At 42.8% G+C, this 27,408-nt stretch overlaps 1 protein-coding gene and 1 long non-coding RNA gene across 5 annotated transcripts in view; one reads left to right on the top strand and one right to left on the bottom strand.

Annotated features, from left to right (window-relative positions):
- Positions 1 to 22,586, top strand: part of LOC120365365 (uncharacterized) — a 39,021-nt gene extending 16,435 nt beyond the window's left edge. Inside the window, exon 3 of the long non-coding RNA XR_005580321.2 lies at positions 22,499 to 22,586. This is a non-coding gene — a long non-coding RNA (uncharacterized LOC120365365). The remainder of the gene's footprint in view (positions 1 to 22,498) is intronic.
- SLC22A4 (solute carrier family 22 member 4) overlaps positions 14,045 to 27,408 on the bottom strand; it is a 51,101-nt gene continuing 37,737 nt past the window's right edge. For 2 of the 4 annotated variants that reach the window (XM_074381653.1, XM_074381643.1), the window contains 5 exons: positions 26,841 to 26,941; positions 22,493 to 22,707; positions 21,438 to 21,620; positions 17,470 to 17,605; positions 14,045 to 14,430 (listed from right to left, as the gene is read on the bottom strand). In XM_074381653.1, coding sequence (XP_074237754.1) covers positions 14,337 to 14,430; positions 17,470 to 17,605; positions 21,438 to 21,620; positions 22,493 to 22,707; positions 26,841 to 26,941 — 729 coding nt within the window. In that variant the 3' untranslated portion in view covers positions 14,045 to 14,336. Of the gene's footprint in view, positions 14,431 to 17,469; positions 17,606 to 21,437; positions 21,634 to 22,492; positions 22,708 to 26,840; positions 26,942 to 27,408 lie in introns of those variants that run through there. The other 2 variants (XM_039472969.2, XM_074381648.1) reach the window with 2 other exon arrangements.

Raw genomic sequence — 27,408 nt, forward strand, 5'->3', positions numbered from 1 at the left:
TTAGGTGACAGTTCAAATCCTTATAATTTTTTTATAATCCTTTCAGCAGTCTGTTAAATATAACCTTGGTGATAAGCTAAGTTACCTCAGCATAGCAAGCTTGGCTTGGTCTAAATCAGGGTAGAGGTAATTGCTGCTCAAAGGAAATGAGAGAAACACCCAGCTCTGGACTGGAGAACATGACTTTGACCTTGCTTTCAGCCTCAACAGAGCTCAGCCCCGGAGAGCACTTGACTAGTTGCTGAGGCCACAGGCAGGAGTTTATAACCAGGCTAGACTGGGCCCGCTGATGCAATTTTTTTTTTTTTTTTTTTTTTTTTTTTTTTTTTAGATGGAGTCTCCCTCTGTCACCCAGGCTAGAGTGCAGTAAGTAGTGTGATCTCAGCTCACTGCAACCTCTGCCTCCTGGGTTCAAGTGAGTCTCCTACCTCGGCCTCCCAGGCAGCTGGGATTAAAGGTACCCACCACCATGTTCAGCTAATTTTTGTATTTTTTTTTAGGAGAGTTGGGGTTTCACTGTGTTGACCAGGCTGGTCTTGAGCTCCTGACCTCAAGTGGCCTGGCCTCCCAAAATGCTGGGATTACTGGCATGAGCCACCATGCCCAGCCTGATGCATGAATTTTGCATTCTTCATGCTCTTCATCTGTGCTTCCAAAGACCTGGCACTTAATTGACACTCAATATGTTTTTATTTTTTAACTTCTTTATGATTATAAAAGTAATATATGAAGTATTTATGAAGTATAGAAACCTGGAAAAAATAAAACAGAAGTCATCTATAATCCCACCGTCCAAACATACCTACTGTTAATGCCTTAGCCTACTTTCTTTTTTTTTTTGAGACAGTCTTGATCTGACATCCAGGCGGGAGTGCAGTGGCACAATCTTGGCTCACTGCAATCTCTGCCTCCCGGGTTCAAGCAATTCTCCTGCCTCAACCTCCTGAGTAGCTGGGATTACAGACATCTACCACCACACTAGTTTTTGTATTTTTAGTAGAGACAGGGTTTCACCATGTTGGCCAGGCTTGTCTCAAACTCCTGACCTCAGGTGATCCGCCCACCTCGCCTCCCAAAGTGCAGGGATTACAGGCGTGAGCCACAGTACCAACTTTTTATTTTATTTTTTTTTAAATGAGACAGAGTTTTGCTCTTTTCGCCTGGGCTGGAGTGCAGTGGTGTGATCTCGGCTCACTGTAACCTCCACCTCCCAGGTTCAAACAATTCTCCTGCCTCACCCTCTGAGTATCGGGGACTACAGACAGGTGCCACCAAGCCCAGCTAATTTTTTTGTATTTTTAGTGGAGACAGGGGTTTCACCATGTTGGCCAGACTGGTCTCAAACTCCTGACCTGGGATGATCTGCCCATCTCAGCCTCCCAAAGTGCTGGGATTACAGGCGTGAGCCACTGTGCTCGGCTGAGCCTACTTTCTTCTGGTCTTTTTTTTTTTTTGAGACGGAGTTTCGCTCTTGTTACCCAGGCTGGAGTGCAATGGCGCTATCTCGGCTCACCGCAACCTCCGCCTCCTGGGTTCAGGCAATTCTCCTGCCTCAGCCTCCTGAGTAGCTGGGATTACAGGCACGCACCACCATGCCCAGCTAATTTTTTGTATTTTTAGTAGAGACGGGGTTTCACCATGTTGACCAAGATGGTCTCGATCTCTCGACCTCGTGATCCACCCGCCTCGGCCTCCCAAAGTGCTGGGATTACAGGCTTGAGCCACCGTGCCCGGCTCTTCTGGTCTTTTTAAAATGCCTCCCCCTGCTACACTGGCCCCCCGCCATTGCATATATATATGTTTATTTTTTTCTAAAGAGATGGAGTCTTGCTCAGTTGCTCAGGCTGGTAGGCTGATCTCAAACTCCTGGCTTCAGGTGATTCTCCTGCCTTGGCCTCCCAAAGTGCTGTTGTTACAGGCATAAGCCATTTTTTTTTTTTTTTTGAGACAGAGTTTCTCTCTTGGCACCCAAGCTGGAGTGCAATGGCACTATCTTGGCTCACCACAACCTCTGCCTCCTGGGTTCAAGCGATTCTCCTGCCTCAGCCTCCCAAGTAGCTGGGCTTACAGGCATGCACCATCACACCCAGCTAATTTTTTATATTTTTAGTAGGGATGGGGTTTCTCCATGTTGGTCAGGCTGGTCTTGAACTCCCGGCCTCAGGTGATCTGTCCTCCTTGGCCTCCCAAAGTGCTGAGATTACAGGTATGAGCCACTGCACCCGACCCTTTTTTATACTTTTATAACTCAGTTTATCAATTCATTTATTCACTCATTTTTGGTTAATAACCATATATTGGTTTTATTTTATTATTTTATTATGTTATATTTTTAGCTACAGGGTCTCACTCTGTTCCCCAGGCTGGAGTGCAGTGGCATGATCATGACTCTGGAAGCCTGATCTCCTGGGCTCAAGGGATCCTCCCATTTCAGCCTCCCAAGAAGTTAGGACTATAGGCACATGCCACCACACCCTGCTAATTTTTTTTTAATTAATTTTTTTTTTTTTTTTTTAGAGGCAGAGTATATTAGGCCATTCTTGCATTACTGTAAAGAAATACTGGCCGGGCGCGGTGGCTCACGCCTATAATCCCAGCACTTTGGGAGGCCGAGACGGGTGGATCATGAGGTCAAGAGATCGAGACCATCCTGGTCAACATGGTGAAACCCGGTCTCTACTAAAAAAAAAAAAAAATACAAAAATTAGCTGGGCATGGTGGCGCACACCTATAGTCCCAGCTACTCGGGAAGCTGAGGCAGGAGAATTGCCTGAACCCAGGAGGCGGAGGTTGCAGTGAGCCGAGATCACGCCATTGCACTCCAGCCTGGGTAACAAGAGCAAAAACTCCGTCTCAAAAAAAAAAAAAAAAAAATCTGATTAGCCGGGCGCAGTGGCTCAAGCCTGTAATCCCAGCACTTTGGGAGGCTGAGGCGGGTGGATCACGAGGTCAGGAGATCGAGACCATCCTGGTCAACACGGTGAAACCCCGTCTCTACTAAAAATACAAAAAATTAGCTGGGCATGGTGGCGCGTGCCTGTAATCCCAGCTAATCAGGAGGCTGAGGCAGGAGAATTGCCTGAACCCAGGAGGCGGAGGTTGCGGTGAGCCGGGATCGCGCCATTGCACTCCAGCCTGGGTAACAAGAGCGAAATTCCGTCTCAAAAACAAAAACAAAAACAAAAACAAACAAACAAACAAACAATAAATAAATAAAATAAATAAATACCCAGGCCGGGCGCGGTGGCTCAAGCCTGTAATCCCAGCACTTTGGGAGGCCGAGGTGGGTGGATCACGAGGTCAAGAGATCGAGACCATCCTGGTCAACATGGTGTAACCCTGTCTCTACTAAAAAAAAACACAGCCGGGCGCGGTGGCTCAAGCCTGCAATCCCAGCACTTTGGGAGGCTGAGGCGGGTGGATCACGAGGTCAGGAGATCGAGACCATCCTGGTCAACATGGTGAAATCCTGTCTCTACTTAAAATACAAAAAATTAGCTGGGCATGGTGGTGTGTGCCTGTAATCTCAGCTACTCAGGAGGCTGAGGCAGGAGAATTGCCTGAACCCAGGAGGCGGAGGTTGCGGTGAGCCGAGATCGTGCCATTGCACTCCAGCCTGGGTAACAAGAGCGAAACTCCATCTCAAAAAAAAAAAAAAAAAAAAAAAAAAAAAAAAATTAGCTGGGCGTGGTGGCATGTGCCTGTAATCCCAGCTACTCAGGAGGCTGAGGCAGGAGAATTGCCTGAACCCAGGAGGCGGAGGTTGCGGTGAGCCGAGATCGCGCCATTGCACTCCAGCCTGGGTAACAAGAGTGAAACTCTGTCTCAAAAAAAAAAAAAAAAAAAAAAAAAGAAATACCTGAGACTCGGTAATTTATTAAGAAAAGAGGTTTAATTGATTCATGATTTCACAGGCTGTATAGGAAGTATGGTACTAGGCATCTGCTCAGCTTCTAGGGAGGCCTCAGGGAGCTTTTCCTCATGTTGGAAAGTGAAGTGGGAGCAGGTATGTCACATGGCAAAGACAGGAGCCAGAGAGAGGGGATGAGGAGGTACCACACCCTTAAACAACCAGATTTCTCAAGAACTCACTTACTACAGTGGGGACAGCTCCAAGCCATGAGGGATCTGCCCCCACGACCCAAACACCTCCCACCAAGTTCCACCTTGAACATTGGAGATTACATTTTAACATGAGATTTGGATGGGGATAAATATCCAGACAATATCATTTCACTCCTGGCCCTCCCAAATCTCATGTTCTTCTCACATTGCAAAATACAATCATGCCTTCCCAAGAGTTCCCCAAAGCCTTAACTCATTCTAATGTTAACTCAAAAACCCAAAATTCAAAGTCTCATCTGAGACAAGGCAAGTCTCTTCCACCTATGAGCCTATGAAAATCAAAAACAAGCTATTTACTTCCAAATTACAATGGGGGTATAGGCATTGGGTAAACATGCCCATTCCAAAAGGGAGAAATTGGCCAAAAGAAAGGGCTACAAGCCTCATGCAAATTCAAAACCCAGCAGGGCAGTTATTAAATTGTAAAGCTCCAAAGTAATCTCCTTTGACTCCATGTTCCATATCCAAGGCCCACTGGTGGAAGGAGTGGGCCCCCAATGCCTTGGGAAGCTCCGCCCCTGTAGTTTGCATAGTACAGCCCCCACAGCTGCTCTTAAGGGCTGGAGTTGAGTGCCTGTGGCTTTTCCAGGCACAAGTGCAAGCTGCCAGTGGATCTGCCATTCTCAGGTCTGGAGGGTGGTGACCCCCTTCTTACAGCTCCAACAGGCAAGTCCCCAGTGGAGACTGTGTGGGGCCTCTAATCCCACATTCCCCCTCCAAACTGCCAGTAGACGTTCTCTGTGAGGGTTCTACCCCTGCAGCAGGCTTTTGCCTGGCCATCCTGGCTTTCTCATACATCCTCTGAAGTCTAGGTAGAGGCTGTCAAGCCTCCTTCACTCTTAGAGTCTGCATGTCTGCAGGCTTAACACCACATGGAAGCCACCGAAGCATGCAGTCTGAGCTGTACCTGGAGCCTCTTGAGCCACAGCTGGAGCTGGAACAGCCTGGATACAGAGAGCACTGTCCCAAAGAGGCTGTGAAGAACGGTTGGGCCCTAGGCCTGGCTCACAAAACCATTCTTCCCTCCTAGGTGTCTGGGCCTGTGATGGCAAGGCTGCCCCTTAGATCTCTGAAATGCTTTCAAGGCCTGTTTCCCATTGTTTTAGCTATTAGTACCTGCCTCTCTTTTAACTAAAAGAGAGTTAACTAAAAGTTTGTTAATTTTTTTTTTTTTTTTTTTTTTTTGAGACGGAGTTTCACTCTTGTTACCCAGGCTGGAGTGCAATGGCGCGATCTTGGCTCACCGCAACCTCCGCCTCCTGGGCTCAGGCAATTCTCCTGCCTCAGCCTCCTAAGTATCTGGGATTACAGGCACGCGCCACCATGCCCAGCTTGTTTTTTGTATTTTTAGTAGGGACAGGGTTTCACCATGTTGACCAGGATGGTCTTGATCTCTCGACCTCGTGATCCACCCGCCTCGGCCTCCCAAAGTGCTGGGATTACAGGCTTGAGCCACCGCACCTGGCAAAGTTTGTTAATTTTTTAACTAAAATTAACAAATTTCTCTAGCAAGTCGTTGTTCCACAGCCTGCTTGAATTCCTCTACAGAAAATGCTTCTTCTTTCTCTGTCAAATGGCCAAGCTGCAAATTTTCTAAACTTTTATACTCTGCTTCCCCTTTAAATAAAACTTCTAACTTTAAGTCATTTCTGTCTTCTAACATCTGAGTTAGGCTGTTAGATGCCGCCATGCCACTTCTAACACTTTGCTGCTTAGAAATTTCCTCTGCCAGATACCCTAGGTTGTCACTGTGAAGTTCAAACTTCCACAGATTCCTAGAGCATGAACAAAATGCAGCCAAGTTCTTTGCTAGGGCATAATGAGGGTGACGTTTGCTCCACTTCTAAGTTCCTCATTTCCCTCTGAGACCTTTTCAGCTATGCCTTGACTTTCCATATCACCATCAGCATTCTGGTTACAACCATTTGAGCCATCAAGCACTATTCTAACTTCTGGGAATACAGAAATGCTCCTTATGGAACTTACAGTCTAGTAAGGACAATAAATGCAACAAAGAAGTAAATTAATCAGGATGTCAGAGAGTGATAAGTGCCATGGAGAAAAATGAAGCAGGGATGCATAAAGTTAGTTCAGAGAGAGAAGAGGATACAATTTTAAATAGCATAGTCAGATAAGGATTTATTAAGAATATGACATTTGGGCCAAGACATGAAGGAAGTAAGAAAGCAAGCTATGTAAATAGCTGGAAAGAGCATTCCTAGAAAGAAGGAACATGTGTCTAATAAAGAAGCATGTCTAGTATGTTCAAAGAATAGCCTGGGTAGCCTTAATGAAGAAAGCAATGGAGAGAGTAATGAGAGAAGAAGTCACGAACTAGAGGAGAGCCCTATAAACTGGGTGACTGTCAAATGAAATTAAGGCTGCTGAGGCAGAAATTATTTGATAAAAGTTTATTGGATGCCAAATGTGAGGACGAACCCAGGAAAACACACCACAAAGTTGAGAGTGTTCTGGAATCTGTTACAAGTTGGAAGACTTTTATAGGAAAGTTAGAAGAAAGGAGGGGGACCATTCATATAAGAGTTGTACTTTTTCATTGGAAAGTAGAATACAAAGGTTACAATAATTGGCTACCAATTGCAACATACAGGCTAAAATGTCTACATGCAAGACAATCAGTAAAACGTTATGACTCAGAGATAAATTGGTGTACCTAGGTTGTGCATGGATCAGTACATCAATAATTTGAGAAACTCATAAGATTCCTAACTCAGGGACAAGGTATCACCATGAATCACTAGACCTTCCCAAGCTGGGTTAATTTAGAAGCCTGTTTACTTTTATTTTTATTTTTTGAGACAGAGTTTTACTCTTGTTGCCTAAGCTGGTGTGCAATGGTGTGATCTCGGCTCACTGCAACCTCTGCCTCCTGGGTTCAAGTGATTCTCCTGCCTCAGCCTCCTGAGTAGCTGGGATTACAGGCATGTGCCACCACGCCTGGCTGATTTTTTGTATTTTTAGTAGAAATGGGGTTTCGCCATGTTAGCCAGGCTGGTCTCAAACTCCTGATCTCAGGTGACCTGCCCACCTCAGCCTCCCAAAGTGCTGGGATTACAGATGTGAGCCACTATGCCCGGCCACCTGTTTACTTTTAAAGTAAACTGTCAAATGTGACCTGTAGGTTGTCATCATGTCTGGAATGAAAGGTGGAAGTGAGGGTTCTTAATAATTAATACTAGATCAATGGAGAGAAGCCATGCCTGTTCTGGACAAACTCTGATGTGTAATCATTCTACTTATAGACCATTGTAAGGACTTGGGCTTTAAAAAAATCTGACTGAGATGGGAAGCAATTGGAAGGTTTTGAGCAGAAAAGTAACATGATGTAACTGAGACGTGAACTACTATGCTGAGAGTAGATTGAAGGGGCGTAGGAGCAGCCTTAATGAGGAAGGATTGGCTGGGGGCTAAGAGGATACAGTCAAGAAACTGGATTCTACGTATGCTGAAATTATGGCAAAAGACTTTATTGACAGACTGAATGTGGAATACAAGAGGAAGAGCAGCCAGGAAAATGAAGTTGCCATTTCTGAGCGGGGGAAGACTTCAGGAAGAGCAGATTTGGGACAAAATTAGGAGCATATGTTAAAATTTAGACATGCTATGTTTGAGACACCTATTATATATCCAAGTGAGGATATCAAGTGGGCATTTACTATGCAAGCCTGGGGTTCAGTTCTCTTTATATATTGGTGATCTTCAGTGCAGAGAGGATATTTAAACCATGAAACTGGATTTTTTAAAAAGGAAGAAGACCGAAGACTAAGTTCTGGGCACTCCAATTGTAGGCAGTAGTGGAGATGAAGAAAAACCAGAGCACGATATGGTAAAGGAGCAGCCAACAAGATAAGAGGAAAATCAAGCAAGTGTCATTTTGTTGTTTTTGATACGTAGTGTTACTCTGTCACCCAGGCTGGAGTGCAGTGGCACAGTCTCGGTTCTCTACAACTTCTGCCTTCTGGATTCAACTGATTTTCCTGCCTCAGCCTCCCAACTAGCTGGGAATACAGGCACATGCCACCATGCCTGGCACAAGTGTCATGTTGTAGAAAGCAGTTCAAGGATAAAAGAGAAATGAGTTTGTCAGATGCCTTGAGAAGTCAGGTAAGAGGAGGACTATGAATTGACTGTTGAATTCAGAAACATGCAGGTCACTGGGGACCTTGATAGAGATGCTCTGATGAAAGGTGAGGGCTAAAGCTCAATTGCAGTGGGGCCAAGTGAGAATTAGAAGGAAAAAGTTGGAAGTAACAAGTTGATATAGCAATTTTCTGAAGACTTTGGCTGTTAAGGGACAGGGAGAAATGGGGCAGGAGCTGAAGGCAGAAACTGAGTCAAGAGAGAGCTTTTACAGCCTGTTTGCTTACTGAATGGGAAAGAACCAGTAGAGAAGGAAAAGGTTAATGATGAAGGAGTCAGGAGAATTGCTGGAGCAACATCTTTGAGTTGGTAAGGGAGTATGGGATGGGGTGGGTAAGAAGTATATAAGGCTGGGGCCAAGCGTGGTGGCTCACACCTGTAATTCCAGCACTTTGGGAAGCTGAGGCAGGCCAATCACTTGAGCCCAGGAGTTCAGTATTAGCCTGACCAACATGGCAAAATCCTGTCTCTACTGAAAATACAAAAATTAGCTGTGTGTGGTGGTGCATGCCTCTAATCCTAGCTACTTGGGAGGCTGAGGCACAAGAATTGCTTGAACCTGGGAGGCAGAGGTGCAATGAACCACGATCATGCCACTGCACTCCAGTGGGGAGGAGAGACTGTTCATCTCAAGGAACAGGAGAAAAGACAGAGTGTGTGGGTACAGATGGAGTTAGGCTGGGGGATTACGGTGCTTGTAGAGGTTCTCTCCATCGCTTCTATTTTCTAAGTGAAATAGGAAGCCAAGGCACAGCTGAGGGTGAGCATGGGGAAGGAAATGATGGAGTTCTGAAGTGAAAGAAGGTCCTCCAGGATAGAGAACGAGCCAGGGCAATTAGGATCCTCTTGAAGTCACTGACGGTCAGTTTAAAGTGAAACCAGTCAGCTAGAATTTATTTTCCAGCTACATTTGGCTATGCAGGTGCCAACAAGAAGTAGGAGGGAGGTTAGATTTAACCAGCTTTATAGTTTACCCAAAAAGCAAGGCAGATAAGAAAGGGACATGAAAGTTAATTACGATGATTAAACATGGAATTTTTTTTTTTTTTGAGACGGAGTTTTGCTGTTACCCAGGCTGGGGTGCAACGGCACGATCTCGGCTCACCGCAACCTCTGCCTCCTGGGTTCAGATAATTCTCCTGCCTCAGCCTCCTGAGTAGCTGGGATTACAGGCACGTGCCACCATGCCCAGCTAATTTTTTGTATTTTTAGTAGAGACGGGGTTTCACCATGTTGACCAGGATAGTCTCGATCTCTTGACCTCGTGATCCACCCGCCTCGGCCTCCCAAAGTGCTGGGATTACAGGCTTGAGCCACCGCGCCCAGTTTAAGCATGGAATTTAAGCTATCCGAGAAGGAGAGTAAGGACATGAGTAAGGTGAGAAATAGAGAAAAATGTGGACATCTTTGCCAGGTATGGAGCTAAACACAGCATGCATTCTCTCGTGTAATCCCCACCCAAGTGGAACTGTTATCATCCCTCTTTACAGATGGAAAAGCTTAGTTTTAGGGAAGACTATAACTTGCTCAAGGTCACACAGTTGATTGAGAAGTGACAGACTCAGCATCAGGTACAGGACATTTGTCTCCAAAGACTGTACTTAGCCCTATTTGCTTTAACTGGAGTATTAGTGGGCATTTAAAAAAATTGATGCACATGTAGAAAGGATGGTAATTTTGTCCAATATGTTTTTGTTAATGTTTTTCCATCTTGTGTTAATTTTAAGATATTCTGTTGTACAGAATACCTTAAGTATATAGTAAAATCTATGTCTTATCTTCAATTTCCTATTCATCTTAAATTTAAATATCACCTATATTTTCTTCTAGCTTTGATTTATTTATTCTTGGCTGTGTTTTATTTACATTTATTACATTTGGAACTTTAGTTGATCAGGAATTAATTTGATATGTGAGTTACGGTGGGATGCTATTTTTTCCCCCAGTTTTTCCATTTATTCAGCTTATCAATTGTCCCAGCACCAGTCTTCAACAATGTGGTTTTCTTGATAATTTATAATTCCCCTTTATCATATGTTACTTTTTTTTTTTTTTTTTTTTGAGTTGGAGTCTTGCTCTGTTGCCAGGGTGGAGTGCAGTGGCACAGTCTCAGCTCACTGCAACCTTGCCTCCTGTGTTCGAGTGATTCTTCTGCCTTAACCTCCAGAGTAGCTGGGACTACAAGTGTGTGCCAAACTCCTGGCTAATTTTTGTATTTTTAGTAGAGACGGGGTTTCACCATGTTGGCCAGGATGGTCTCGATCTCTTGACCTAGTGATCCACCTGCCTCGGCCTCTCAAAGTGCTGGGATTATAGGCATAAGCCACCATGCTTGGCTTAACATATGTTACAATTTTATCAACACTTGGGTCTGTTTCTGTGATACCACTTCTCTTTCTTTGATTAATTTGTGTGTGTGTGTGTGTGTGTGTGTGTGTGTGTGTGTGTGTGTGTGTTTTCCAGGAAATCCAGAGTCGTCATCCTGTGTTTTTATTTTTTTTATTTTTTGAGACGGAGTTTTTTTTTGCTCTTGTTGCCCAGGCTGGAGTGCAATGGCGCGATCTCGGCTCACTGCAACCTCCGCCTCCTGGGTTCAGGCAATTCTCCTGCCTCAGCCTCCCGAGTAGCTGGGATTACAGGCACGTGCCACCATGCCCAGCTAATTTTTTGTATTTTTAGTAGAGACGGGGTTTCACCATGTTGACCAGATGGTCTCGATCTCTTGACCTCGTGATCCACCCGCCTCGGCCTCCCAAAGTGCTGGGATTATAGGCATGAGCCACCGTGCCCAGCCCATCCTGTGTTTTTATATATGTTAGAGAACATTTCCCCTTATCACTGATTTTTTTCAAAAAATTTTTTTTTTTTTTTTTTTTTTTTTGAGACGGAGTCTTGCTCTTTTGCCAGGCTGTAGTGCAGTGGTACAATCTTGGCTGACTGCAACCTCTGCTTCCTGGGATTAAGCGATTCCCCTGCCTTGGCCTCCTGAGTAGCTGGGACTACAGGCACACACCACCATACCTGGTTAATTATTTGTAGTTTAGTAGAGACGGGGTTTCACCATGTTGGCCAGGATGGTCTCAATCTCCTGACCTCGTGATCTGACCCTCTTGGCCTCCCAAAGTGCTGGAATTACAGGGGTGAGCCACTGCACCTGGCCAAAAGTTTCTTAAACATACTGCCTGCCTATTTGTTCTTTCAGATGTTGTTTATAACTATATTTTAATTTCTTAAAATATTAATTTTAATTATATTAGGACTATCAGTTAATTTGGTCAGAATGGCAAGTTCACAACATCCATTCTTCTCATTCAGGAACATGGTCAATCTCCATTCAAATCTCAATACAATGAAATAATGTATTCACTTAGGTTTTATATGTTGCTTATTAAAATTATTTCTAGGTAACTTATGAGTTAATCAGAAAAGTTCAAGATAAGAATCTTGAAATAATGACAGTTATTCAAGATGTTATGTAAATGGGTCCTTTGGAATATAACATAATATGAATTTGCATTTGAGAATAATTATTTTTAGAAGGTGATACCACCAAGCAGCATATCAAAAACTGGTGGCTCCCTATTTGTACACAGGTGTGGCAGTGTGGGATATGTTAAAGGGTGAGTAGCTTGTCACTTTAATTGAAAGAGAAGCTACTTTCAATGAAAGCATACTGCCCCAAGTCTCCAGGAGTAACTTCTTGCTATGTTATCATCTCAGCATGCCTAATACATAGTGAGACACATAGATGACATTTATTTTCTGAGCTTATCTTATGTAATATGTTAACCAATTAGTGCAAACTTGTCTCACCTGCAGCCCAAGACGGCTTTACATGCAGCCCAACACAATTTTGTAAGCTTTAAAAAAACATGAGGAGGCCAGGCGCGGTGGCTCACACCTGTAATCCCAGCACTTTGGGAGGCCGAGGCAGGTGGATCACGAGGTCAAGAGATCGAGACCATCCTGGTCAACACGGTGAAACCCCGTTTCTACTACAAATACAAAAAATTAGCTGGGCATGGTGGTGCATGCCTGTAATCCCAGCTACTCAGGAGGCTGAGGCAGGAGAATTGCCTGAACCCAGGAGGCGGAGGTTGCGGTGAGCCGAGATCGCGCCATTGCACTCCAGCCTGGGTAACAAAAGCGAAACTCTGTCTCAAAAAAAACAAAAAAACAAAAAAACAACGAAACAAAACATTATGAGATTTTTTTCTGTGGTTTTTTTTTTTTTTTTTTTTTTTTTTTTTTTTTTTTTTTTAGCTCATCAGCTATTGTTATTGTTAGTATATTCTATGTGTGGCCTACAACAATTCTTCTTGTTCCAGTGTGACCCAGGCAAGCCAAAAGATTGGATACCCCTGCATTAGTGGCTTTTATCTTTCATGCTGCTTATTTGTGGCACTGACGTTCCAATACTGCTGACCTGATGCATATGGGTTAAAGAGGACACAGCTGAATACTATGCTTAGGAAAGGAATGGTTTTGAAGGCTTTCCAGATTGTCAGCTTTGACGATTTCTTTCTCGGCGTGCACCCCTCTTGGCTATGAGGCACAGAAATCACCTCTACCAATCTGTTTGTGCAGTTTTTCTGATTTTGTATTCATCAGCAAAGTATATCTTAAGCCAGTTTTAGGAAACAGGAGGTTTAGTTATGTGCTCAACAAAAGCACAATAAATGGGGACCATTTAATGGTGTAGGGGTTGTGAGGTGTAGCTGCTGAAACTATAGCTAGGAGCTATCTTGCTGCCTTCTTGCAGGCAGATAGGCCAGATGAGCCAGGCTAAAATACAATTAATATCTGCCATTGTGGTATAATATGAAATATGGATACTTGGTCTTTGTCTCAGTTCTTGTCATAGAGTTCCCCAAACCTCTAGAATTTCCTGCGTGGTAGGAGTATCTCATTAGTCATAATGAGCCCCTTGGATAACTCCTGAGTTTATGCTAATGAGGTTACTTAATGTGGGGCCCTACATATTCTTACGATGGGGCTAGTCATCAGAAAGACCAGGGCATTTGAGGATTAGAGGTTTGGAACTTTCAGCTCTACCCACTGACCTCTGGGTGGAGGAGGGTGCTGGAGATCAAGCTCTCTAAAAACTATTGAACAACAAGATTTGAGGAGCTTCCAATAACTGTATCCACAAGCTGGGAGGGCACTGCACCCCAGTTTCACTGGGACAGAAGCTCTTGCGCTTGGAATTCTTCCAGACCTGGCCCTACATGCTGCTTCATCTGGCTGTTCATCTGTATTCTTTGTAATAAAATGACAAATGTAAAGGTTTAGCTGAGTTTGACGAGCCTTTCTAGCCAATTAATTGAACCCAAGAAGGGGGCTGTGGAAACCCTGGTTTGTAGCTGGTAGGTCAGAAGTGCGTGTGGCTTGGACGCTTGAATGGCATCTGAAGAGGGACGGAACACACAACATGTGGGATATGACACTATCTCCCCACGGATAGGGTCAGAGCTGAATTCCATTATAGAACACCCCATTGGTATCTGCTGGAGAATTGCTTGGTGTGTGAGGAACCCTCCCCCTGCCCTCTAACACATCTGATAACAGAAGTATTCTGGCTTGAATGTGAGAGTAGAAGATAAAAATGGTTTGTTTTAAATGTGCTGGTTCACTTCCACATGTACACACACAGACACACAGACACACACACACACACACACACATATTGTTGTCTAATATTTGCGTTAATACAATGACATTTTTATCTGGATAGTATTTGTATGATTGGAAACGAGTGTTAAATCTTTACATGTATTTTACTAGTCCTTGACTAACATGTTTTCAAGATAGCTTACCAATCCATTTCATCAAATTAATGAGTAAGGAGGCTCTCTAGAAATGGTTGGTTTGTAAAGCAAGGACATTATCTGAAGAATCATCCAGAGTTTACTATATGAGGAGCACTTCTTGATAGCAAGGTCCATTTTCATGTCAGTTGTTACAGTCAGTCCACTTCAGTGGGAATGACAGATTTCTCCACAGGGTCTTATTTATCTGTTTTTCATTTACCAAATGGGGTAGATATTTTATCAGAATGCAGTTATTAGAACCTTGGGATTTTCTTCTATCTCCATTGAGTCTCTTGTTTTTTTCCCAGATCTGAACCTGAAAATAAAATAGATGCTAAAGAAAATTAAATATTCAAGACTTTCCCCACAAAATGCTGCAAACTGATATTGAAAAATATTTCTTCAATTAATGAACAATTATTTGAACTCTAATGAGACCCTCATAGTGTAGATATAGTATTTTATGCTTTTAAACATCTGAAGCCACTTTCTTAATTAAGCATAAAAGCCAAAATTTAAACTCTTTTACAGTTTTCCCAAGCAGAGGATAGAGAGAGGCATGAAATTCTTGGCAATTAAAGTTGATACCAAAATAGTTCTATCAGTAGAAGAAAACAACTTATCAAAAATGGGCACTTTGGGCTGTAAATGTTCTGTCAGGGATCAGAATTAATTCACTTGCAGGCTTATGTTTATCAAGGCCAGGCACTGAGAACACTTTATCTTTTATAACCTCAAAATAGCAATATGAAATATCTCCATATAGCAGACAGGAATACTGAGGCTTAGTGAATATTAAGTGATATGCCCAAATTTTTGCAGTAGATTTGGGATTTAAAGCCAGGCAGTGTTACTCAAAACTCTAAACTTCTCCTACAATACCACTAATCTTTTAAATGTTTGCTGTAGTGTCATAAAAAAGATACTGGTCTTTGTCTCTGGAATCTCTTATAATTTCCAGAGTGATAGCAGGTGATAAGAGCTTCTTCTGTTCTAATGAGGCAGCCCTCGGCAGGGTCCTTAGAGAGCTTCAGTGGGGACTGGTTACCAGAAGACTAAGCCTTGATTAGAAACCTGGAACTTTCAGCTCCACCCTCCTCCTACCTCTGGGCAGAGGAGAGGGGCTGGGGATAGACTTAATAATCCTGATGCCAAGGTGACTAAACCTCCATGAAAATCTCTAAATGATGGGGTTTGGAGAGCTTCCAAGTTGGTGACCACATCAATGTGCAGGAGGGTAGTGCACCTTAACTCCACAGGGACAGAAGCTCTGCACTCAGGACCTTTCCAGACCTCTCCCTATGTACCTCTTCATCTGGCTGCTCATTCATATCCTTTATAAGAAACCATGAATGGTCAGTGTTCTCCTGAGTGCTATGAGTCATTCTAGCAAATTATCAAACTGGAGGAGGGGAGTTGTTGGAACCCCAGACTTTGCAGCAAAGTCAGAGAGAAATGTGGGTAACTGGGGACTTGACATTTGTGAGTGGTGACTGAAGTGAGGCAGTGGGACTGAGTTTTTATACCTGTAGAGTCTGATGTTAACTTCAGGTATTGTCAAAATTGAACTGAATTGTAGGACTGTCAGAATTGGTTTGTGTCAAGAAGAAAAACCCTTGCACAATCTCATAGGCCAAAAAAATGATTTTGAATTGTTTTATTTTTGTATTTCCTTATTAGCGTGGACAAGTTCCTTTTTTAATACGTATATTGAACATTGAAGTGACTTCTTCTATAAACTGACTGTTCTTGTCCTTTGCTGGTTTTCCTACTGAATTGTTTGTCTTTTTCTCACTGATTACTATGAGCTTTTTATATATTAGATATATTAGCCTCATGTCTAGATTTTGTGTAGCAAATATTTTGTCCTGGCTTATTGACTTTTGTCTTTGTGGGTGGTTTCTTTTGCCTTGCCAATAATTTTAAAAATGTATGATCAGATATATCAATCTTTTCCTTTATGGCTCTTTGATTTTATGTTATGCTCAGAAAGATCTTCTCTAAGGTTGTACACATATTTGTTTTCTCCTGGTACATTTGTGATTTTACATTTTTAGGCCTAAATTTTTAAACTGTCTGTATTTTATCTTGATGTGTTTTTCTTCTTTTTCTTTCTTTTTGAGATGGAGTCTCACTCTGTGACCCAGGCTGGAGTGCAGTGGCAAGATCTTGGTTCACTGCAACCTCTACCTCCCTGTTCAAGTGATTCTCCTGCCTCAGCCTCCAGAGTAGCTGGGATTACAGGGATGTGTCACCACACTTAGCCAATTTTTGTATTTTAGTAGAGACAAGGTTTCACCATGTTGGCCAGCCTGGGCTTGAACTCCTGACCTCAAGCAATTTGCCTGCCTTAGCCTCCCTAAGTGCTGGGATTATAGGCGTGAGCCACTGTGCCCAGCCAATGCATTTTTTTTTTTAAGATCCAGTTTTTTTATTTATTCAAAATGTCTAGTTGAATGTTCTAATGTCTTTTACTTAATTAACTTTTCCCCCTTGACTTTGCTACTTTTTATTACATACCGAATTTTTATATTTTCTTGGGTTTTATCCTGAACTCTATCCTTTCCCATTGGTTTCTATTCCTATACCATTATTACACTGTTTTAATTACTATTGCTCAACAGTATGCTTTATTTATTATTATTATTTTTTGAGACGATTTTCTTTTTTTTTTTTTTAGACGGAGTTTCACTCTTGTTACTCAGGCTGGAGTGCAATGGTGCGATCTCGGCTCACTGCAACCTCCACCTCCTGGGTTCAGGCAATTCTCCTGCCTCAGCCTCCCGAATAGCTGGGACTACAGGCGTGTGCCACCATGCCCCAGCTAATTTTTTGTATTTTAATAGAGACGGGGTTTCACCATGTGGACCAGGATGGTCTCGATCTCTTGACCTCGTGATCCACCCGCCTCAGCCTCCCAAAGTGCTGGGATTACAGGCGTGAGCCACCGTGCCCGGCGAGACAATTTTCATTCTTGTTGCCCAGGCTGGAGTGCAGTGGTGTGATCTTGGCTCACTGCAACCCCTGCCTCCTGGATTTAAGTGATTCTCCTGCCTCAGCCTCCCGAGTAGCTGGGATGACATGTGCCTGCCATCATGCCCAGCTAATTTTTTGTATTTTTAGTAGAGACGGGGTTTCACTATTTTGGCCAGGTTGGTCTCAAACTCCTGACCTCAAGTGATCCACCTGCCTCAGCCTCCCAGAGTGTTGGGATTACAAGTGTGAGCCACCATGCCTGGCCAATAATATGATTTATTATCTGATAGAGCTAGTCTCTACTTATTACTCTTCTCTTTCAGAACCTTCCTAGCTATTCGTCCATGCTTATTCTCCTTAAAGCATTTTGGTATCATTTTGTTAAAGTTCTACTTACCATTTCACTTTCTGCATCTGCTCTAAGGTTTCTGGAAGAGTCGTTCCCAAACTTTCAGGGAAAAAAAGGGTAATGATTCCAATCAGGACAGTCAGACTACCCATGACGATGTAGGGCAGCATTCTGTTGTAAGCACCTATAAAGCATGGGACATAAGAACATCAACAAAATACGAGGACTCTCTGGGCACTCTTGAGCCTCATTTTGTGAAGGTGGCGAATAGTATGAGAGTGGTTTTAAATCTGAACATTTTCAGAGAAAAGAAGTTAGCAAAATATCCGTTTCTTTTTGGCAAATGACATTGTGCATTTCTATAATGCTTTTGCATTATCATAAGGTTTTTCATTCTTTCCTGTCAACTGGTATCCTCTAAGCTCAGTCATGTGTGACCGACATTCCTTTGGGAGGTTCTTCGCCTACCAGAGTTCTCTTCCTAAGGTGGAGGTAATTGGAAATGGGGGTTAGGAGGACATCAAGGAGAAGGAGGTTAACCAGGATGTTTCAGGGATAGGTTTTGGCCATGATAAGTCTGGTGTGATCTCTGCTTTTGCCCAAGCTAGTAGGATGCAGTGGAAAGTTAGGTCCACAGAGCTATAAGACTCAAAAAAAAAAAAAAAAAAAAAAAAGGCCGGGCGCGGTGGCTCAAGCCTGTAATCCCAGCACTTTGGGAGGCCGAGGCGGGTGGATCACGAGGTCAAGAGATCGAGACCATCCTGGTCAACATAGTGAAATCCCGTCTCTACTAAAAATACAAAAAATTAGCTGGGCATGGTGGTGTGTGCCTGTAATCCCAGCTACGCAGGAGGCTGAGGCAGGAGAATTGCCTGAACCCAGGAGGCGGAGGTTGCGGTGAGCCGAGATCACGCCATTGTACTCCAGCCTGGGTAACAAGAGCGAAACTCCGTCTCAAAAAAAAAAAAAAAAAAAAAAAAAAAAATCTAAGTATTTTGTTCACTCCAGATTAAATCAGTAAATAATAAATATCAGGCACTTTCGGAAAAGGCACTGTGTGCCTGGATTTGTTTTTTTTTTTGCAGCATTTACATGTCTTGGGTTAAGAAATCTCTTCTTTATGAAGCTTTACTCACACTGGAGAACAACAGATCCTCATCTTGCTTTGCCTCTGTATACATACAGAGCTTTTAGAGGAGCAGCACACCCATGGATTTCATTCGACCCAAAACATAAAGAAAATGTTGTTGAAGCTTTTCTGAGGCCTCTGTGTCACTAACAGGAGTAGCTACTGAAGAATAGAAGGCTCTTGGACTCCCTATCTTATGTACTGGTGTCTGACCACTGGACTGTCTGAGCATGGTTTGAAAGTACAGGGAAGGACAAAGGGAAAAATAACACCACTCTGTATAATCTGCTATCTCGGTTGTGGCTCAGGGCAACTGTGCAGAATACATTTAAGTTAGGAAAATGTTTCTCTTTCTCTGTAAGGATTTGGATTATACCTTTCTTAGGAATTCATATATATTTTCAGGTGTGTGTGTGTGTGTATATGTGTGTGTTTGTGCCTGTGTGTACCAGTAGGTAACCAATTGAGCAATTGATGAGGTGTGTCTACATTTCTCACCAGTGGAGTCCTTAATGAGAATCAGGCATGGAGTGTCAGATCCTACCTGAGGTTGAACATGCTGCTGAAACACTTCTTTGGTGTCATTTCAGATTGACACCTTTGAGTATACTAAAACTAAAATTCTCTTCATTACAAAGATACCATAAAGTCAAGATGCAAATGGTAAACTATAAAAAATAGTTGCAACATATGTACAAAGGGCTAATTTCTTCCATTGCAAAGAGCTTGTATAAATAAAATGAAAAAGATGAATACACCATTAAAGAATGGGCAAAGAAGGCTGGGTGCAGTGGCCCACGTCTATAAAAGGCCAAGGCAGATGGATCACTTGAGGTCAGGAGTTCAAGACCAGCCTGACCAATATGGTGAAACCCCTCTCTACTGAAAACACAGAAACAAATTTAGCTGGGCTTGGAGGCATGTGCCTATAGTCCCAGCTACTAGGGAAGTTGAGACAGGAGAACTGCTTGAACCTGGATGGTGGAGGTTGCAGTAGTTGAGATTGCACCACTGCACTCCAGCCTGGACGACAGAGTGAGACTCAGTCTCAAAAAAAACAAGTGGGGGAGGGGCAAAGAACATGAGCAGTCAGTTCACTGAAAGGTAAATAGAATGGCCAATAAATGCACAAAAATATGCTTAACCTCAGTAATAATTAGATAAATAGGAATGAAAGTAATGATGATATCCATTTTTTACATAACAGATAGCCAATGATAAAAAAAATTAGGTAGGCCAGGTGCTGTGCCTCATGCCTGTAATCCCAGTACTTTGGGAGGTTGAAGCAGGTGAATCACTTGAGCCCAGGAGTTTGAAACCAGCAACATGGCAAAATACTGTCTCTACCACAAAAAAATTAGCTGGGCTTAGTGGTGTGCATGCCTATAGTCCCAGCTACTTGGGAGGCTGAGGTGGGAGGATCTCTCGAACCTGGGAGATTGAGGCTGCAGTGAGCTGGGATCTAGGATCACATCACTATAAAGAATTAGGTAATCTTGGGCCGGGCGCGGTGGCTCAAGCCTGTAATCCCAGCACTTTGGGAGGCCGAGGCGGGTGGATCATGAGGTCAAGAGATCGAGACCATCCTGGTCAACACAGTGAAACCCCGTCTCTACTAAAAATACAAAAAATTAGCTGGGCATGGTGGTGCGTGCCTGTAATCCCAGCTACTCGGGAGGCTGAGGCAGGAGAATTGCCTGAACCCAGGAGGCGGAGGTTGCGGTGAGCCGAGATCGCGCCATTGCACTACAGCCTGGTTAACAAGAGCGAAACTCCGTCTCAAAAAAAAAACAAAAAAAAAACAAAAAAAAAAACAAAACAAAAACAAAAAAAAAAAAGAATTAGGTAATCTTTATTGTTGGTGAGATTATTAGAAGCAACCACTCTTACCTATTAATAATTGGATTGTAATTTCATACAATATTTAGAGTTTGATTTGGCAATATCTATGAAATTTTTTAACGGCACTTTTGCTCCAGGAATTTTACTTTTATGAATCTACCTGTGAATCCAAATATATGTAAGTAAATTCACAAAGGGTGTAGGAGCATAGGAGAATGTTTGTTGTAATGTTCTTTGTAGTAGCAAAAACCTGGAAATGACCTGCATGTTCTCCATTTACTGGAGCCCAGTTAAATAAATTATGTATATACATATATTGGAAGAACTATGTACTTATTTTAAAAAGAAGGTAAAGGAGCAATATGTAACCATTTGGAAGGATATTCTGGTACAATGTTAAGTTTTGAAAGTTTCAATGTATATAATGTTATTTGTGTGTTTATTATTTTTATATTATTTAATTTAATTTATTTATTTGAGATGGAGTTTTGCTCTTATTGCCTAGACTGGAGTGCAATGGCATGATGTTGGCTCACTGCAGCCTCTGCCTCCCGGGTTCAAGCAATTCTCCTGCCTCAGACTCCCGAGTAGCTGGGATTACAGGTACCCGCCACCATGCCCAGCTAATTTTTTGTATTTTTCGTAGGGGTCTCACCATGTTGGCCAGGCTGGTCTCCAACTCCTGGTCTCAGGTGGTCTGCCTGCCAAAGTTCTGGGATTACAGGTGTGAGCCACCATGCCTGGCCTGCTTGTGTGTTCAAAAACTTATATAGCCGCCACCCCTCATGCTTCATCTTTGTCCATGGCATTAAAAAATTTAATAGATATTGCAAAATATGTGTACATGATGTTGTGCAAAACAAAATGTCTGTAGGGCTACTCACCAAACAGTTTGTGTTGGCTTTCTAGGGCTCCTCCTGGGAGAGGAGAGGTGAACTTGTACTTTTTTCCAGAACATTCTATGCTATTTGGAGTTTTCACAATGAAAATATTTTATATTGAAAACTAATTTAAATGAAGGATAAATGGACAAGATGCAGCTCACCGAGATAAACGAAGTAGGGGGCAATGATGCTGCCCACTCTGGAGGCCATGGATGTGACCCCCACCGCCATGTTCCTGACCAGGGTTGGGTAGAGCTCAGCAGTAAAGACATACAGCATGGAGAAAGCAGAGGTGATCCCAAATTTTCCCAGCATGACCAGACCAATAGACAAGAAGTAATAATCTGGAAAAGAGACCTAGTGTAAACAAGGGTGCTTTTAGAAGTGATATTTTCTTATCTCAGTTGTTTTTGCTGTCCTTTTTGCTTCAGTGGGAATGCTTTTATTAACATAAATGTATTCCCAAATAGTCTTTTCTCTTCAAATGTCCTAATACTTGGGCATGGACAAAGAGTGTGAAGGGTGGCTTTGTACTTTGTTCTACTGTTATTCTAGGTCATTAGTGCATTCAGTGACCTTTGTCCACTTGTCTTTTATTTGTTACAACAGTTTCATGGTAAGCTATTAGCATGTTAATATAGTTAAGTTTTATCTTCAAAGAGGAGGGCCAATCCTTTCTATCCTGTTATTATCTATCTTATTATTAAGAAATGTGTATTTCTATTACTATCAATAATTTATTGACATTTTAATATTATGAGAACGTCAGACACAAGGGAAATAGGGAAGCATATATCCTTTTTTGCACTATTTCACTGCTTAAAGATTAAGACCAGAAAACCACTGAGTGTATCCTGAAACCAACATGTTCTACTCACTGTAATACTTAAATATACACCCAGGGGAAAGGTTTGACAGTAGCCAGAAATTCGGAATCATGACTGTGACTCAAAGGGAGATTTTAGGTGAGTCTTTCTGTGAAGGGGATGACTAGGAGAGTTACTCTTCCTCTTTGGTGCTTTCTGCTTCTCCAGGGCTGTCTCTTCTATTTGTTGAACACAGGAAACAGCATACGTAGTGAACAATCACCTGTCCGATTGACTTATGAATAGCTTATGATGTAAAGGCTCAATAAACAGGGAGCAGTGACTCAGAAGCAGCCTAGTCAATATGTGGGTCATTTCTGGTAAGCTGTTCATCTTGGTTAACTTCTTACCTGCAGGTACCAGTTGAATGAAGAGAAGTACACCTCCTCCCCAGAACAGTACCGCAGCTATGATATAACGCCTGGGCAGGGTTCGCAGTAGCAGCCAGGCCATAATGTAAGCTGGAACTTCAATCAAGGCAGAGAGGAAACAGTTCAGGTAGGCATCTCCATGTAAATTAGGAGCATCCAGAGACAGAGCAAAGTAACCCACTGAGGTCAGCATCCTGAAAGAAAAAGGTAAAAATGACAATGGAATGGTGTGAATCTCTCTAAGGTTTTATGATGGTCAAGAAATTGTCTATATCTTGCTGTCCAATAAGTAGCCACTACCCTCATTGGCTATTTAAATTTAAATAAGATAAAATTAAATAAAATTACAAATTCATTTCCTTAGTTACACTAGCAACCACTAGCTACACTTGACTATTAAAGAACTTCAAGTTCTTAATAGTCAAGTGTAGCTAGTGGTTGCTACACTGAACAACATAGATATAAAACATTTCCATCACTGCAGAAAGTTTTATTGGACATTGCTAGTCTAGATATATACCAAATTCAACAATACCTTTTCTCAGTTAGTTGATTTCAAGTTTTCCTATTTCCTGAATAGTTTGTGCCTCCTCAATCTCTTAGAGCTATTATTTGAAGAAAAACTATTAGTCACATCAGTGAACATAAAATCCAGATTTCATTCTTTAACTAAAAAGAAGATACAAGGGTCATACTGTGGGATCCACTTAGAGTAAATTCTAATTCTCTTTAGGCAAAAGAGGAATGTCCCTTAATGCTTCCAAGTATCAGAGTGCAGCCTGTACATCCTGTCATTATAGTTAACTTCCATGTAGAAGCTTCTCTGTGGGCTGGGCGTGGTGGCTCACACCTGAAATCCCAGCACTTTGGGAGACTGAGGCAGACAAATCACCTGAAGTCAGGAGTTTGAGACCAGCCTGGCCAACATGGTGAAACCCCGTCTCTACTAAAAAATACGAATTAGCTGGGCATGGTGGTATGCACCTGTAATCCCAGCTACTTGGGAGGCTGAGACAGAATTGCTTGAACTCAGGAAGCAAAGGTTGCAGTGAGCCAAGATCGCACCATTGTACTCCAGCCTGAGTGACAGAGCAGGACCCCAGACCCCATCTCAAAAAAAAAAAAAAAAAAAAAAAAAGCTTCCCTGTGGAAAAAATTACTATGTAACTGAGTACCCTCATTTTTTCTAAGAGATAGTTTATTCTCTCTTTCTTCTTTTCTCATTCCTCCTTTTCCCTAGTTTCTACTTGCCCTTTAGAAGTGCCTTTGTTTTTGTTTTGTTTTGTTTTTGAGATGAAGAGTCTTACACTGTTACCCAGGCTGTAGTGGAGTGTCACAATCTCGGCTCACTGCAATCTCTACCTCCTGGGTTCGAGCAATTCTCCTGCCTTAGCCTCCCAAGTAGCTAGGACTACAGACGTGCGCTACCACGCCCAGCTAATTTTTTTGTATTTTTAGTAGAGACAGGGTTTCACCATGTTGGCCAGGATGGTCTCGATCTCCTGACCTCATGATCCCCCCACCTTGGCCTCCCAAAGTGCTGTGATTACAGGCGTGAGCCACTGCGCCTGGCCCTAGAAGTGCCTTTTAACCCTCTCTTCACTGGACACTCTGTGCAGGGCAAGTTTATCTATGTACTTAGAAGCTCAAGAGTGGAACTCTCACTCCCTGGGAGATTTCCTCAAGAGATAACAGTCAATTTCCAACCCAAAGAGTACCTGCTAGAGTTTTTGGCCACCTATACAAACTATTTCTGCCCATGAAAGCACCTACTCAACTGCCCAGTAGATAAGGCCTCCCACAGTGTTGGGATTACAGGCATGAGCCACTGCGCCAGGCCCTAGAAGTGCCTTTTAACCTCCTTTTCACTGGACACTCCCTGCAGGGCAAGTTTATCTAACAATGTTTTTAGAAGCTCCAGAGCGGGACTCTCACCCCCTAGGAGATTTCCTCGAGATATAACAGTCCATTTCCAACCCAAAGTGTGCGTGCTAGAATTTTTGGCCATATGTACAGCCTATTTCTGCCCATGGAGGCACCAACTCATCTGCCTAGTAGATAAGGTAACAAGCTAACACTGGGACCCCTCACCTGCTTGTGTCCTCCCCTGCCTTTTAAAAGTGCCTGCTTTCTTTTTTTTTTTTTTTTTTTGAGACGGAGTTTCGCTCTTGTTACCCAGGCTGGAGTGCAATGGCACGATCTCGGCTCACCACAACCTCCATCTCCTAGATTCAAGCAATTCTCCTGCCTCAGCCTCCTGAGTAGCTGGGATTACAGGCACGCGCCACCATGCCCAGCTAATTTTTTGTATTTTTAGTAGAGACGGGGTTTCACCATGTTGACCGGGATGGTCTCGATCTCTTGACCTCGTGATCCACCCGCCTCGGCCTCCCAAAGTGCTGGGATTACAGGCTTGAGCCACCGCGCCCGGCCAAAGTGCCTGCTTTCTTCTCCAAAAAGAGAAGCGGTACCCTTCAGGCAGGAAGCTGATACCCTTCCCCCCAAGCTAGCTTTGGAATAAAAAGTCACTTTCCTTACATCAGACCTTGCTCTTGTTAATTGGACGCTGCAAGCTGTGAGTGACTGAATCTGCGTTTCTGTTACAACTGCACTATGCAGACGCCCCTGTATAGAAATTTGCTTATTATTAACATGACCTAGAAGCAGAGGATATTTGAAAAATGCTTTCAGAAACACTGATGGATCTTTTTATACATGCTAGACCCAAATCAGATAACCGTAAGGACCAATTCATAAAAAAAAGGCAAATAATTAAACTTTACTGCTCAAGGGATCTTAGTGATTTTCCCATTTAGCAAGTAATTGAAGCAGCTTAGATAGAACTAGTGACTAATTTTTTATTAGCTTAATAGCACTATTACCTAAGAACATTTGCATCAGAGATACATGCTGAAATGTAAGAACTAAGAAGGTCATGTAGCTGGGACACACTTGCTTAATTCAGAGGCATAAGTTTTGTCACCGATCTCTTCTAATTGCCAAGTAGGATGGCTCTTAAAAATAAGCTTAGACTGGCCGGGCGCAGTGGCTCACGCCTGTAATCCTACCACTTTGGGAGGCCGAGATGGGTAGATCACCTGAGGTCAGGAGTTCAAGACCAGCCTGGTCATCATGGTAAAACCCCATCTTTAATAATAATAATAGTAATAGTAATAATAATAATAATAATAGTAAGCTTAGACTAGCTGCAGCTTCAATCTACCAGTTTTGATGATCATCTTTTGTGTATGTGTATGTGTAAACTGGAACTTCAATCAAGGCAGAGAGGAAACAGTTCAGGTAGGCATCTCCATGTAAATTAGGAGCATCCAGAGATGGGGTGTGTGTGTGTGTGTGCGCGCGCGCACGCGCGTGTGTGCACGTGTGCACGCGCGTGTGTGCACGTGTGCACTGCCATCAAGAGTAGGAATTTTCTTTTTTCCTTTCTCTTTTTTTCTTGGCAGATTAATTATTAAATCTAATCTATAAAGCCAATTCATTATTTCTGTGCCTTAAAGCCACTTGTTAGTTTGCTATTGGCAAGTGTAAAAAGCTTATCAAGACTCCAATCCACATAGTGGGGATCTAGGTTATTGTAGCCTCACTGTTCAATTGCCAGGTCAGTTTTAGGAGCAGGAGCTGAATTAGTATCTCTGCCTCAGGCACCAGGGATATCAGTAGTCTTAATCTCACAATTTTTGGTGGGGAGGGAACACTTACCCAGGGACATCAATGATATCTCAATCCCATAACTTTAGGAGAGGGGAATGCTTTCCCTTTGGGCCCCAGTACTGCAGGCTTAAATACTGTTCCCTGTGCCTTTCTTTTTCTTTTTCTTTCTTTCTTTTCTTACTTTTTTTTTTTTTTTTTTTTTTTTTAAATAGAGTGTTGCCCTGCTGCCAAGGCTGGAGTGCAGTAGCACAATCTAGGCTCACTGCAACCTCTGCCTCCTGGGTTCAAGTGATTATCCTGCCTCAGCCTCCCGAATAGCTGGGATTACAGATACGTGCCACCATGCCAGGCTATTTTTTGTATTTTTAGTAGAGACAGGGTTTCAACATGTTGGCCAGACTGATCTCAAACTCCTGCCTACCTCAGCCTCTCAAAATGCTGGGATTACAGGTGTGAGCCACTGCAGCCAGTGACATTTTTTCAGCATCCAGTCCCATGAACTGAATCGAGGCATTTCAAAATAATTTAGAACTTTATAATCTTAATTTTTCCTCAGGAAAACCCAGGTGTTGCCATAATGTTACTCTGAGTCAAAGAAAATCAGTTGCATACTTACATGCTGGATGTCTGCATTTCCAGGTTACTTACTACTTACCATAGCAGCAAAGACATAATGGTCATTATGGCAATATTCTGAGTTCTGAACAGGTCCGTAATGAAAGCTTTTTGCTGCTTCAGGGTATTTAGCTCCTGTAACTAAAATAATGGAAATAACCATGAGATTAAGAGGTGGTAAGAAAGTATCTTTGGCTATGATGCATGGAGAAAACATATGCATGCAACTCTCACTTCACCCTGACTATGCTTAGAAGTGTGGGAATTGGAGGCGATAGGGCATCTACATATATGACGCTTATTCTGACGCTTTAAAATGTTTGTAGCCCATTTTAAACAGAAACCTTTTAAATATATGACACCCCTTCCCCTGTCTCATTACACAAAGACTATTGGTTAACACAGCCTTTTTCTGATTGACAGTCATCACTATGGATGACCTTTACCACACTGATCTGTGATCCTCAGGAATGTCTATTGAAGGGTAGGGCCATGTAGTCCCTTCCTTGAGGCCACCTCTGCTTTTTACACTTCTCTGGTTTTTGTTTGTTTTTTGAGATGGAGTCTTGCTGTGTCACCCAGGCTGGAGTGTAGTGGCACAATCTCAG

The sequence above is a fragment of the Saimiri boliviensis genome, chromosome 1 (assembly GCF_048565385.1).
Source record: "Saimiri boliviensis isolate mSaiBol1 chromosome 1, mSaiBol1.pri, whole genome shotgun sequence".
Lineage (NCBI taxonomy): Eukaryota > Metazoa > Chordata > Mammalia > Primates > Cebidae > Saimiri > Saimiri boliviensis.